General features: G+C 42.7%; 1 protein-coding gene across 1 annotated transcript in view; it reads left to right on the top strand.

The window, feature by feature from the left end:
• TET1 (tet methylcytosine dioxygenase 1) overlaps positions 1-14,908 on the top strand; it is an 80,142-nt gene that overhangs the window by 4,963 nt on the left and 60,271 nt on the right. Inside the window, exon 3 of the mRNA XM_029059995.1 lies at positions 2,726-2,819. Coding sequence (XP_028915828.1) covers positions 2,726-2,819 — 94 coding nt within the window. The remainder of the gene's footprint in view (positions 1-2,725; positions 2,820-14,908) is intronic.

The following is a 14,908-nucleotide window of genomic DNA, read 5'->3' as shown; positions in this document are numbered from 1 at the left end:
CAATGTTTCTGCCCACTCTTAGTCCAGTGCTCTGTACTTAGAAAGTTCTCAATAAATGCAGTTGATTGATTGATAGTACAGGGAAAATGTAAGGCAGAAAGGTTAACTGCTGTTCTCTTCTTTTTTATTTCTAAAAATATTCAATTATTTATCATCACTCTTTGGTAATATCCATAGGCCAGTCCTCATGGGTTAGGTGTATTTTTTTTTTAGTGAGAATATTTTTAGTATTCCTCATAGGAGAAACCTAACAGTAAGCATCAAACTAATAGTAGTAGAAGTTGCTCCTGGAGCAACGGAGACCAATGTTTTGGAAGCAGCATGGCCTAGTGGAAAGAGCCTGGGAGTCAGAGGACCTGGGTTCTAATTCCAGTTCTGCCAGTTGCTTGCTGTGTGATTTTTTCTGGGCATCAGTTTCCTCAATTGTAAAATGGGGATTTAATCCAACTCTCTTCTACTTAGATGTGGGGCAGGGACAGAGACCATGTCCAACCCGATAAACTTGATGAACAGCACTTGACACATAGAAAGTGCTTATAAAATACCATGTTAAAAAAGGTCCAATCCACTAATTGTATCTCTGAGTCTTTCTCAGAATATAGCCACACACTGGCTGAAATCTCCAACTCAACTCAATGTGGCTAGCTCCCACCCCAGCCTCTGTCTTTTCGTGGCAAGGATCTGGAAACATGGCAGTCAGGGTCCTGAAGGATCACAATAATGTTGGTATTTGTTAAGCGCTTACTATGTGCCGAGCACTGTTCTAAGCGCTGGGGTAGACATAGGGGAATCAGGTTGTCCCACGTGGGGCTCACAGTCTTAATCCCCATTTTACAGATGAGGGAACTGAGGCCCAGAGAGGTTAAGTGACTTGCCCACAGCCACACAGCCGACAAGTGGCAGAGCTGGGATTCGAACTCATGAGTCCTGATTCCAGGGCCCTTGCTCTTTCCACTGAGCCATGCTGCTTCTCAGAAGAGCGAGTCTATACAAAGGTTGAAAATCTTCAGTTCAATCAGTCAGTCAGTCGTGTTTTTTGAGCACTTGGTATGGTACTTGTAAAGCTCTTACTATGTACCAAGTGCTGTTCTAAGCGCTGGGGTAGATAAAATTTAATCACGCTGGACACAGTCCCTGTCCCACATGGGGCTCACACTCTTAATCCCCATTTTACAGGTGAGGGAATTGAGGCCCAGAGAAGGTAAATGCCTTACCCCAGGTCACACAACAGACATGCGGTGGAGCTGGGATTAGATCCTTGGACCTTCTCTTTGGGCAGAGCACTGTACTAAACGCTTGGGAGAATACAATAGAATATAGCTGGGGAACGTGTTCCCTGCCCACAGTGAGTTTACGTTTGGCTTAGTCTAGCCCAAGTTCAGTGCAGGATAGACTATGGACACCCTAATGTCAGAGGTCACCAATCTGCCCAACTTCTCAGGACTTTATGTTACCAGAATCCAATGCTTAGGTTGGTGCTTGACACACAGTAAGCGCTTAACAAATACCATTATTATTATTATTGTTATTAATGCCCTGCACACAGAAAGCATCATGACCTAGTGGAAAGAGCATGGGAGTGGGAGTCAGAACTTGGATTCTAAACCCGGCTCCACCACATACCTGCTATTTGTTACCTTAGGCAAGTCACTTAACCTCTCTGTGCCTCAGTTCCCTCATCTGCAAAATGGGGATTCAATACCCGTTCTCCCTCCTACTTAGATTGGGAGCCCCATATGGGAGCTGATGATCTTGTATCTACCCCAGGGCTTAGTAAAGTTCTTGACACATAGTAAGCACTTAACAAATACTACAACCATTATTAATTATTACAGGAATTGCTCAATAACTGTCACTGACTGATTGAGAAGACCCATCTGCCCTGAGCAGCAGTTGTCAGTATGGTCTCAGGAGTCAATTTGGTCAGTTGGCCTACTGAGAATTCAGTGACACATCTACCTCTATGCTCTTAACTTTTCAATCTTTCCAGGCTGAATCGTGCCCAAAAATAGTAGTGAATACTCCTTGTCCATAGCTGATGAGCAGATCAGATGCTGTTTGAGACTTTTAGGAAATAAGTGGACTCCGTAGAAGTTTTTCAACCTGACATAAAATTTGCCTCTTTCATTCTTTTATTTTTATGGTATTTGTTTATTCTTACTATGTGTCAAACACTGTTCTAATAATAATAATGTAATAATAATAATAATAATTGCATTTATTATACAGTTACTATGTGTCAAGCACTGTTCTAAGCACTGGCGTAGATACAAACTGAGGTTGGGCACAGGCCATGTCCCACATGGGGCTCCCAGTCTTAATCCCCATTTTACAGATAAGGGAACTGAGGCACAGAAAAGTTAAATGACTTGCCCAAGCCCTGGGGTAAATACAAGTTAATCAAAGTGCCATACTCAGAGAATGCTCAGTAAATACCATGGATTTAACAAAATTGCCTCTTGGTTCCAGCAGTGCCAAAATTTCTTTAAAGAATTCTAGAAGGGACCTTTAATTATTGAAATAAAATATCGGACACAGCATGGAGGAATTAAGGGAAGCTGACATCTCATAGCTGTGGCGGTACACGGCATTGTCTTTGAAGTGGGGAAGGAGAAGGGGGGATTGCCTGAGGAATCGGCCTATTGTCTTTTCCCTTTATAATAACAAACTTATTTTTATAGTTTTGGTGTGTACTTATGGGATTTTCCACATTTTTTTTGTTCAGGTACGGTGCAAAAGGAAGAGCTATAAGGATAGAGGTAGTAGTATATACGGGCAAAGAAGGAAAAAGCTCTCAGGGGTGTCCGATTGCAAAGTGGGTAAGTTTTATGGCCTTGGACTTTTTTTATTCCTTTGAATTTCACAAACCTAGAAGTTTGTATAAGATGTAGATCCTTGGTTTCCTTTAAGTATTTTCAACTCTTAAAAGGTTGGAACACCTTGATGAAGTTAACAGGTATTTCCAAGGAAGTAGAGAAGGCCTTAAAGAAGGTCTGGCCAACATTTGTTTGTGAGCCAATGGAAAAAAAAATTAAAATGAAGTATTGATTGGACAGAAAAGACATCTGATCTGAGAAAGGTGGCAGGGTGCACCAGGAGATTGTCAAATTAGCTCTAGATTCAATGATGTTTTTAGCACATTTTTAAGTTCCTATTAAGTGTAATTTTTAGTACCATTACTAGATAGAGAGAATGGACAGACACGGTAGAAGTTGTCTAAGAACTGGGGACTGGAAGATATAATTATTGAATGTCCCAAAGGTGCTAGCAGGCAATTGACACCTCATCAGTTTGTCTTCTCTGGCTTAGTTTTGTAAGGCGGTGTGAGACAGACTATGTGTACAGATAACACAGAAACACAAACTGATTGCCCTATAGAAACTTGGTTTTCAATTTTTCTAGCTTTTCCGAAGTGAGATAGATTTGAAGTAGATACTGTGGGGAAGATTAACTGACAGGCAGAGATTTGAGGGACACTGATCTTCATTCTCCTCACCTTTTCCTTCAGTTTATTCTCTCACCTATTGAATGAGGTGGGATTTGAAGCGGGGGAAGACTCCTTGTTTGAGAAGTGGGAGGCGTAAGACACCACGTGGGAAGATGTGATGGTTGTGACATGGACTAGAAAGATGATACAGTTTCCTAAGGGGAGATCTGAGCTCTGGAATAATGGCCAGTATGGGAAGAGTTGGGAGATGACAGAGCCGCATCCTCCTTTTTCAGTAAGGCAGCAAGAAACCACTCAGAGTTGAAAGAGACACGGTGGACAGAAGTATAGGAACTTCCACAAGGTGCTCAGAGACAGATATAGCCCACACAAACCCCAATATCAGGCATAGAATCTTTGGCTTTTCCTCTCGACTGTAAATTCAACGTGGGCAGGGCACATATCTACCAGCTCTGTCATGTTGTTCCTTCCCCAAGTGCTTAGGACAGTGTTCTGTTTAATAAATACAATTGATTGATAGGGAACTACGTGAAGCAAGACCTCCGGATACACATGGCCAGCCAATGTGGAAGTGAAGCTGAAGTGGTTGAGCTGCCCAGATTGCATATTTTAGGAGCCTGCTCTGAATGACTCCCTGTAGGCAAGAAAGAAGAAACATTTTTCCCTAATTTGATTCATCTTATAAAGCAAGTCCTCTAGACTGTTGGCTTGTTGTTCATTTATTCATTCAGTCATATATATTGAGCGCTTAACTGTGTTCAGAGCACTGAACTAAGCACTTGGGAGAGTACAATGCAACAATAAACAGACACATTCATTCATTCATTCAATAGTATTTATTGAGCGCTTACTATGTGCAGAGCACTGTACTAAGCGCTTGGGATGAACAAGTCGGCAACAGATAGAGACGGTCCCTGCCGTTTGACGGGCTTACAGTCTAATCGGGGGAGACGGACAGACAAGAACAATGGCACTAAACAGCGTCAAGGGGAAGAACATCTCGTAAAAACAATGGCAACTAAATAGAATCGAGGCGATGTACAATTCATTAACAAAATAAATAGGGTAACGAAAATATATACAGTTGAGCGGACGAGTACGGTGCTGTGGGGATGGGAAGGGAGAGGTGGAGGAGCAGAGGGAAAAGGGGAAAATGAGGCTTTAGCTGCGGAGAGGTAAAGGGGGGATGGCAGAGGGAGTAGAGGGGGAAGAGGAGCTCAGTCTGGGAACGCCTCTTGGAGGAGGTGATTTTTAAGTAAGGTTTTGAAGAGGGAAAGAGAATCAGTTTGGCGGAGGTGAGGAGGGAGGGCGTTCCAGGACCGCGGGAGGACGTGACCCAGGGGTCGACGGCGGGATAGGCGAGACCGAGGGACGGCGAGGAGGTGGGCGGCGGAGGAGCGGAGCGTGCGGGGTGGGCGGTAGAAAGAGAGAAGGGAGGAGAGGTAGGAAGGGGCAAGGTGATGGAGAGCCTCGAAGCCTAGAGTGAGGAGTTTTTGTTTGGAGCGGAGGTCGATAGGCAACCACTGGAGTTGTTTAAGAAGGGGAGTGACATGCCCAGATCGTTTCTGCAGGAAGATGAGCCGGGCAGCGGAGTGAAGAATAGACCGGAGCGGGGCGAGAGAGGAGGAAGGGAGGTCAGAGAGAAGGCTGACACGGTAGTCTAGCCGGGATATAACGAGAGCCCGTAACAGTAAGGTAGCCGTTTGGGTGGAGAGGAAAGGGTGGATCTTGGCGATATTGTAGAGGTGAAACCGGCAGGTCTTGGTAACGGATAGGATGTGTGGGGTGAACGAGAGGGACGAGTCAAGGATGACACCGAGATTGTGGGCCCGAGAGACGGGAAGGAGGGTCGTGCCATCCACGGTGATGGAGAAGTCTGGGAGCGGACCGGGCTTGGGAGGGAAGATGAGGAGCTCAGTCTTGCTCATGTTGAGTTTTAGGCGGCGGGCCGACATCCAGGTGGAGACGTCCCGGAGGCGGGAGGAGATGCGAGCCCGAAGGGAGGGGGAAAGGACAAGGGGCGGAGATGTAGATCTGCGTGTCATCTGCGTAGAGATGGTAGTCAAAGCCGTGAGAGCGGATGAGTTCACCGAGGGAGTGAGTGTAAATGGAGAACAGAAGAGGGCCAAGAACTGACCCTTGAGGAACTCCAACAGTTAAAGGAGTCACATTCCCTGACCACAACGAGCTTACAGTCTAGAGAGGGGAACATATCTACCTACCTTGTTATATTCCACTCTCTCAAGCACTTAGTACAGTGCTCTGTACACTTTAAGTGCTTAATAAGTATGACAGATTGATTGATTTGTAGGCGCAGAGTTCTTAGGTGTCTGGGCATGTATTTGCGAGGCCTTTTTAATGTGGAAGGCACTTGTAGGCACTCAGGGTTTATGAAGTAAGCAATTGTCTCTGATGGAACTCTAAAATGTCAAGAGAGTTCATTTCTGAATCGAAAATTCAATGTAGGTGTTAGAAGTATTAAAAAGGAAGCGACCAAGCGGAGATGCTCTGAGGAGTTTCTTGTAAACACACTGTAGTGCTATTTAGCTCATACTAAATTTTCACCACCGTGTCATTTCTGCCTTGTTTCTTGGAGTTGCCAATTTGAAGCTGAATCAGAGTACAACATTTCTCAAATTCTTTTCCTGGCTATTGGAACTGAGCTCCGCTACGTCATTCATTCAATTGCATTCATTCAGCACTTACTGTGTGCAGAGCACTGTACTAAGTGCCTGGGAGAGTACAATATAACAATAAACAGACACATTCCCTGCCTGAAATGAGCTTCCAGTCCCTGTCTGCTGTGTGACCTTGAGCAAGTCACTTAACTTCTCTGTGCCTCAGTTTCTTCATTTGTAAAATGGGGATATGGACTGTGTCCAACCTGATCATCTTGTATTTGCCTCAGCACTCAGTACAGTGTCTGGCACATAGTAAAACGTTAACGAGAAACAGCATGGCATAGTGGATAGAGCACAGGCTTCGGAGTCATTCATTCAGTCATGTTTATTGAGCGCTTACTATGTGCAGAGCACTGTACTAAGCACTTGAACAGTTCGGCAACAATAATGATGATGGTATTTTTAAGCGCTTACTCTCTGCCAAGCCGTGTTCTAAGCACTAGGTGAGGTGTAAGATAATCAGGTTGTCCCACGTGCGCTCACAGTCTTAATCCCCATTTTACAGATGAGGTAACTGAGGCACAGAGAAGTAAAGTGACTTGCCCAAAGTCACACAGTGGCGGAGCCGGGACTAGAACCCACAACCTCTGACTCCTAATCCTGGCTCTGCCACGTGTCTGCTGTGTGACCTTATTCATTTATTCAGTCGTATTTATTAAGAGCTTACTATGTGCAGGGAATTGTGCTAAGCACTTGGAAAGTACAGTTCAGCAATAAAGACAATCCCTGCTCTCACCTGGCTCACAGCCTACACTTCTGTCCCTCAGTTACCTCATCTGTAAAATGGGGATTGAGACTGTGATCCCAACGTGGGACATGGGTTATGTCCAACCTGATTAGCTTGTATCTACCCTGGTGCTTAATACAGTGCCTGGCACATAGTAAGCACTTTTAAAATATCATTCTTCTTTTATTATTATTGTTAATAATAATAGCAATACCATAAAAAAGAAAAAAATCCCAATCTCTGGCTCAAATTCTGTTTCATGGTGCATTATCTGGTAGATTTTTATTTGAAATTCAGTGATTTAGTGAATGTACAACTGAAAAAAATATGTATTCATAAGTGTGGAGGATAATACCAAGTGCTTTCCCCCTGGGCTGGGATCTCCTTGCAGTGGAGCCTGCTTGTTTCACAGAGGCAGCACACTAGTACATTCATTGAAAAAATTGGGCAAAGGTATTTGATGCTTGAAAAAAAATGTCAACCTCTTGTTTAAATAGTTCCTTTTCTTTGGGATTTCTCAAGAAATTTGCCTGGGCAGAGACAGAAGTGATTTTTTTGTGTGTTTTTTTATTGAAGAAAGCAGCCCTGGTGCTACCAAATAGATGCATGAGATGCTGGTCTGTGATGAGATATATCGTTAAGGAAAGAAAAGAAGGGATTTAGGAAGACACGGGGAATCGGTGTGGTCTAGTGGAAAGGCACGGACCTGGGAGTCAGAGGACCTGATTCTAATCATGGCTGTTCCAGTTGTCTGCTGAGTGACCCTTGGGCTTATCTTCTCTGTGCCTCAATTCCCTCATCTGCAAAATGGGAATTCAGTGCCTCTTCTCTCTCCTACCTAAGAATGTGAGCTCCAGGTGGCACAGGGACTGTGTCCAACCTGATTAACTTGTATCTACCCCAAGCACAGTGCTTACGACCTAATAAAACCAACAAATACCTTAGTAAAAAAAATTGACTTTGATTAACATATTGCTAAAATAATTTGGTTAGAGAAGCATGGCACTCTAGACCTGGCTGAATTTTTAGTTCAAAGAGTAGGCACCACTCCAAAGGGCTTCTAGGAGTGACAGGAGGAGGAGGATGGGGAAAGGATGCCATTGTCCTGCCTCTTTGTGCCCCCACAGTGGTCTTTGGCTGGATGCAGGTGTCCACCGACTTCTCCCCCTCCTAGTCTGTCCCAGAAGTTTGAGGCTCTTCAGAGCAGTCCACAGGGTTCAGGTTCCTGTGGCCACCCCAACATGAGTCCCCTTTGGCATTGACCTTGGCCTGCTGAACCAGCTCCACTGCAGGAGATCCCAGCCTGGGAGAGGATGCTCTTGGGCTTCATCATCTTGTCTTATGCTGTTGAGTCATCTCTGACCCATAGCAACTCCATGGAAACATCTCTCCCAGAACGCCCCACTTGCATCCGCCATCATTCTGGTAGTAGATCCATACAGCTTTCTTGGTAAAAATCTAGAAGTGATTTACCATTGCCGCCTTCTGTGCAGTAAACCTGAGTCTCCACACTTGATTCGCTCCCATGCCACTGCCGCCCAGCACAGGGGAGTTTTGATGTGTAGCAGATGGCCTGTCACTGGCTAGCCACTGCGCAAGCTAGGAATGGAAAGGGTGGGTCTCTGCTTGACTCTCCCTCCCTTAGCCAAGACGGGCAGAGTACTGGAAACTCTCCAGGTAGAAACTCTTCTACACTTTGTATTTTTCCTTTGTACATCCAATGGCTCCTTTTGACAACTTTGACAGACTAGCTTCTTGTAGTCAGGGAATGTGTTACTTTACCTCACTCTTCCTCCCACTTTCTCATCGCACTTCCCCCTCCTTTCTTCCTCCCTCCCCTTCCTTTCTTATCTTCCTTCCTCTTCCCTCCAAGCCCTACCCCTTTGGCACTCTCACCACCAGATTCCCTCCCGCTTTGCTCAAAATGAAATGTTGACACCCCTAATTCAAACTCCTTGTTTTTCTTAATATCCTTAGTTTTGTGTATTGTGTCTTTGTCTCTTATGCTATTTTAATGTTTTTAAGGTTAGTGATTAGTCCTCACATGTATACACTTTCCCAGCACTTAGTACAGTGCTCTGCCCACAGAAAGCGCTCAGTAAACAGTACTACTGTTACTCCTACTAAGAGTTTAATAGAATTTGGGAACAGAGAAACATCTAAGCTTGTTGATTCTTTTTGTTTAACAGTTTTGGCAGATAACTTCTACTATGAAAAAGACAGTCCTGAATATCCCATTTTCCTAGACAAAACGTCATGGTTAAAAAAAGGGAATTAACATCATAGACCCTAAGTTCAACTCACCGGAATCCCTGTGATCTGTATATTCGTGGCCAACTTTCAATCAGTCACGGTGGAGGGGAAAAGGAGATCTTTAATGCTGGAAAATAACTTGGCAGAGGTTGAAATAAATCAAATGTGATTTATTAAACGTAAGAGGCTGGGTTTAAAATTGGCTAGGTTTCAGAGTCAGTAAATTAAAAGAGCTCTGATTCATTGTACCTGCTCTTTCACTTCTGAAAAAGCTTAATTGAAAAATAGACTTGAAAAAGTTTTTGAATAGACATTGAAGATGTAATCTTAAATTTGGAGGGTGTATTTTTTTTTCCCACTGGTATTTGTTAAATGCCTACTTTGTGCCTGGCACTGTATTAAGCTCTGGGATAGATACAAGATAATCAGATTGAACAAATTCCCATTTGGGGCTCACAGTCTTAATCCCCATTTTACAGATGAGAGAACTGAGGCACAGAGAAGTGAAGTGACTTTCCCAAGGTCACACAACAGACTAGTAGCAGAGCTGGTATTAGAACCCGGGTCCTTCTGACACGCCTACCCATGCTCTATCCTCTAGACTGTGCTGCTTCTCTGTGTGATTTGGAAATTCGAGTAGCTTATTAATTTTTTTTTTAAGTTGTCCAGTTTGGAAGTTATCTTTTTTATGTCTTAGTCTTTGCCTCCTATAAGCTCTTTAGTTCCTTCTCCACAGAAAATATAGTAAAGGAGAGGAAGCTCAAATGTGTTAATTTTGTTGAGAGTAAGTAGCTTAGAAATGGGCATTGTGGCTTATCTCTGGATTTCCTTTTTCCATACAATGCCTGTCCTCTGTTACCATAGATAACCAGGAAGGTAGCTATGTGAGATTCCTTGTCAGATCAAATTTTCATCGCAAGAAGTGGGAGGTTTTTTTTTCAAATTAAGTAAAACCATGTGCATTTGGACTTTAATAATTTGGTTTTTGCTATGAATCAGATTGAGTCTCTAATACTACACAGGACTACCAGAGAAATTAGAGCTACCCCAGGGAAAAAGTTAAATGGAGGGAAGACAGCTATAGCGTAAAAAGGAAGAGTGGAATGGCTTGGAGAGATTGCAGAGGCAAGTAGATAGGAGACAGAGAGGGAGGAAGGGGAATAAGAGCCATTGTCTGAGTGATCAGGTATAGATTGAAAGTTATTTTAAGACAAAAGATGCCTATATGAGACTTTGAAAAAAATGGAGAATTTTCTTTCTTTTGTTGGGGGGGTATATTTTTTCAACAATAATTCTGGTGACTTTCCTTCCTTGTTGGAGAGGTTTTATTCTGTGTAAGGAAAACAAAATGATCATGTGAGTACTTACAGAAAAGGTCTTTTACTGTTAACTTTTCTTTAAGTAAGTCTGATTTCCTGATTGCTACAATATTTGCAACTTATTTTGGGGATCCTTTAAGGTATCCTCTCTACCTCATCATTTGGGAAGAGACTAACCTTAGTACAGTGCTCTGCACATAGTAAGCACTTAAGCACTCAATAAATATGATTGAGTGAATATCAACTCTGGGACAAGGATTCTTTGAGATGTGACCTTGCAATTTAGAAAGTATCCTGTTTGCCCTGTGTGTCACTCACTTTATGGCCAACCCTATCTCCTTCTTAATTGAGAATAAATCATTTCCATTAATGCTTGAGATTTCCCTCCTTCCCAGAGATCTTTGATAGACCAAGAGAATAATTTAATTCCATATAATGAGAATTTGGATGAAATATGACTACCGTTATTGATTTTTTTTTGCTATTCGTTAAGTGCGTACTATGAGTTAGGCATTGTACTGAGAGCTGGGGTAAATATAAGCTAATCAGGTTGGACAGAGTCCCTGTCCCACATGGGCTCTGAGTCTTAATTGCCATTTTTAAATGAAGGAACTGAAGCACAGAGAAGTTAAGTGACTTGCCCAAGGTCACCCAGCAGACAAGTGGCCGAGCCACGATTAGAATAGAGAAGCAGCGTGGCTCAGTGGAAAGAGCACGGGCTTTGGAGTCAGAGGTCATGAGTTCAAATCCCAGCTCCGCCACTTGTCAGCTGTGTGACTCTGGGCAAGTCACTTAACTTCTCTGTGCCTCAGTTACCTCATCTGTAAAATGGGGATTAAGACTGTGAGCCCCACGTGGGACAACCTGATTCCCTTGTGTCTACCCCAGCGCTTAGAACAGTGCTCGGCACATAGTAAGCGCATAACAAATACCAACATTATGCATGGCTCACTGGAAAGAGCACGGGCTTTGGAGTCAGAGGTCATGGGTTCGAACCCCGGCTCTGCCACTTGTCAGCTGTGTGACTTTGGGCAAGTCACTTAACTTCTCGGTGCCTCAGTTACCTCATCTGTAAAATGGGGATGAAGACTGTGAGCCCCACGTGGGACAACCTGATTCCCCTGTGTCTACCCCAGCGCTTAGAACAGTGCTCGGCACATAGTAAGCGCTTAACAAATACCAACATTTTTTTTTTTAATTATTATTATTAACCCAGGTTCTACAGACTTCCAGGCCCATGCTCTGTCCATTAGGCCAAACTGCTTTTCAGTATGTTTAAAATTTCATAATCAACATGGTAATTTTATCTAAATTACTATTAGAATAGTGTACACTAGTAATTAGAATTAAGAAGACCTTAGGTAAAGTTGTGATCCAATGGGTTCTGCATACAAACCAATTAGGGAACCTGAATACCAGCTCTGTTGTTTTGTACCATCCCAACCCGTTAGTATGGTGCACTCAGTAACTACAGTTGATTGATTAATTGATTAATGTTTGAGATTTGGAAGTTGGCATGGAACCATGTGAGCAGTTTGGAAGATAAAGTTAGGGTGAGGAGGTGGAGGTCCCTTCCCATCTGATTTCAGATTGTTCTATTTTGTAACCGAGGCCATCTCTTCCTTCACCTAAGCCCTTTGTACCCCCTTTTTATCACTGTCATTTCAGCCCAAGGAGATAGCAGTCTCCTCCATTCCTTTTATCTCCCAGAAGGTTTTGCTTTTGCCTTTGTTCATTAGTGGAAATCAAGATTGGGCAGCCTCTCATTGAATTCTTGACCTTTGGAAATAAGGCAGACCTAGCCGAGGCCTGGCCAGCTTGTGGTCTAAAGCTGCTCAGACTCTGTTCCTGATTTACTAGATAGCTCTGCATTTCAATTTACTCATTTAAAGTCCGGAATCAGTCATATCTATTGAGTGCTTACTGTGTGCAGAGCACTGTACTATGCACTTGGGAGACTACAGAGTTGGTAGATGGTTCCCTGCCCATAAGGAGCTTACAGTCTAGAAGGGGAGACAGATCTTATAAAAAAATTACGGATATTTACATAAGCACCATGATACTGCGGGTGTGGTGGATGACGGGTACAAATTCAAGTGCGGTACCTCATGGGGTTTCTGTTTGGATTAGCATTAAACCAAAAACAACTTGGAAAAGTTCTCTTCAGTATTTAGATGGTGCTTCTCAGGTGACTTGAAACTGTGTGTTAAGCACAATCAGCTATGTGTAATGTTTTATGTAGCATATGTGTGTATATATATGTATTTGTGCATATATATACATGTAATTAATACTTGAAGATGAGCTCCAATAGTGAGAACCTTTCCCATTGTGTGGGTGTGGTTGAAAAGACCTCAACATTCTCTTCCACACTATCCTCGTAAAGATTTTATGTTTGGTTGGTTTACCACTTAGTCTGTCCCTCGTCCATTCTCTGTCTTGGTCTTCTGGTCTTTTCAGAGCCTCTTACTCATGAAGAACACAAGTTGTAAAATAGACAACCTGGTCTCGCAAATAGTTTTCAAATTCCAGAGGCCTGGAGCCTGAGAGCGTAGGCTGTTTTTAAGGTAGGTGACTCCGCAGGCAGCATGCAAGTCCAGCACATCAGCAGTACCGAACTAGTCACCGGGGCCATTTGTAGGAGTTATCGCCCAGCTGCTGGACAGAATCATTTTAGGTCTCAGGAGCTGGTGTAGCATGCCATGACACTTCTCCCAGCACCTGTTGCTCTGTCGTCTTTCTAGAACACCATTCTGATCTCATCACTTGGCTCCTCAAAAGTCACCATGGGTCACCCATTTCACTGCACATCCAGCAAAACCTCCTGATGATTAGCTTGGTTGTTTTCCTCGAACTACCTCCTACTTAGGTATCTGTTTCTTCATCCCCTGGGCTCCGACCTGGCACTCTTCATTTCTCACAGAGGTAACCTCTTTGACTGGACTTTGCTCTTGACTCTCGTACCTCCTATCCACTGCTCATGCCCTCCCACCTTCCTTCTCCCCCAAGACCATGGCCCTTTCGACATTCAAAACTCTCTTGAAAATTAGCCTCCTCACACCACAGCACCTGCTAAATAAATCACATATCTGTGGTTTATTTTAACACCTGGCTCTCCCTTTAGACTGTAAGCTCCTTGTGGGCAGGGAAGATAGCTACCAAATCTGTTATATTGTACTCTCCCAAGTGCTTAGTACAGTGCTCTGCATAGAGTAGGTGCTCAAAAATACAATTGATTGAAGCATTACTGATTTTTGCCACCTTTTGAAATATAACATCCTCTTCTAGGCCTTAGGTATGTATCGGTACTCATTTTATTTGCCCATTTATTTCTTTTTTTTACACATTTCATGCATTTTCACACATTTCTGCTTACCTCTACACTGTAACCTTGTTATGAGCTGAGAATATGTCTACCAACTCTGTTATGGTGTACTCTCCCAAGTGCTTAGTACAGTGCTTTGCACACAGTAAGTGCTCAGTAAATATCACTGATTGATAGATACCAGTTGTGTACATAGTTCTTTAACATGGGGGTTATATTCTTGATGAATAACAAAAAGCTTACATGTATTGTATTCTCCTCAATAGTCAATGTATTGGTATTTGTTAAGCGCTTACTATGTGCCGATAGTCAATGATTGATTGAAAAATCAAATTAGTGGAAGGAGTGCTTATAAAATTTCAATATTGCTATTTCCAGACACCCTGCCTCTCTTAAATTCTCCCATGTCATTCCTCCTGCTACCTAAATCATTAGCTACCTAATTGCTACCTATTGCTACCTAAATCATTAGCAAAAGTTTTCCTGCCCCTTTGTAAATTCAGTTAAAGTCCTATGAAAACTGAATTAAAGGAAAATCCAATATATTTTTGGTCTGCTGTGCAATTTCTTTTAGGCCTTGGGCACATGGTGGATTGTGTGTTGGATAAGAATTTTCCTGGATCTTCAAGTGTTTAGTTTTTCCAATGGTACCTATCAAATAGGAAACATTAGAAATTTGACAATTTATGGAGTCCTGCCCCGATATTTCTGTCAATTATTTTTAAACTGTGGTTCATCAATTTGTGCATTAAAAAAAAGAGATGAAGATTCTGCATCCTATTTTGGAGAAACAAGATGTTTTCTTCCTTGCTTTGGAGGGAGACGGTGTAAGCATTAAGTCTAAAGTGAAAATTTTAAATAAATAATAGCCTTAAGAAGAAACTGTCAGTGATTGTTTTTACCTTGGGGAAGAATAATCTTAAGGTGATGTAATGGGATTATTCATTATAAAACTGTCACTATATCTCTTTTCCCTGTACTCTAATCAGAGTATCTTAAAGCTTAAGCACTTTGTTAGGAAAATGGTAAACTGAAGAAAAGCTTGGTGATTCAAAACACCATATAATAACTAGAGAAAAAAAACCTTGATGAAAAGCTTTATCTCTTCTGTCTCCTCCATTTGCTGCTAATTTTGGAACATTCCTACTGGCAAAA

Source organism: Ornithorhynchus anatinus, chromosome 3 (genome assembly GCF_004115215.2).
Source record: "Ornithorhynchus anatinus isolate Pmale09 chromosome 3, mOrnAna1.pri.v4, whole genome shotgun sequence".
Lineage (NCBI taxonomy): Eukaryota > Metazoa > Chordata > Mammalia > Monotremata > Ornithorhynchidae > Ornithorhynchus > Ornithorhynchus anatinus.
The sequence above is the reverse complement of the archived record's forward strand: the minus strand, read 5'-3'. Positions and strand labels throughout refer to the sequence as shown.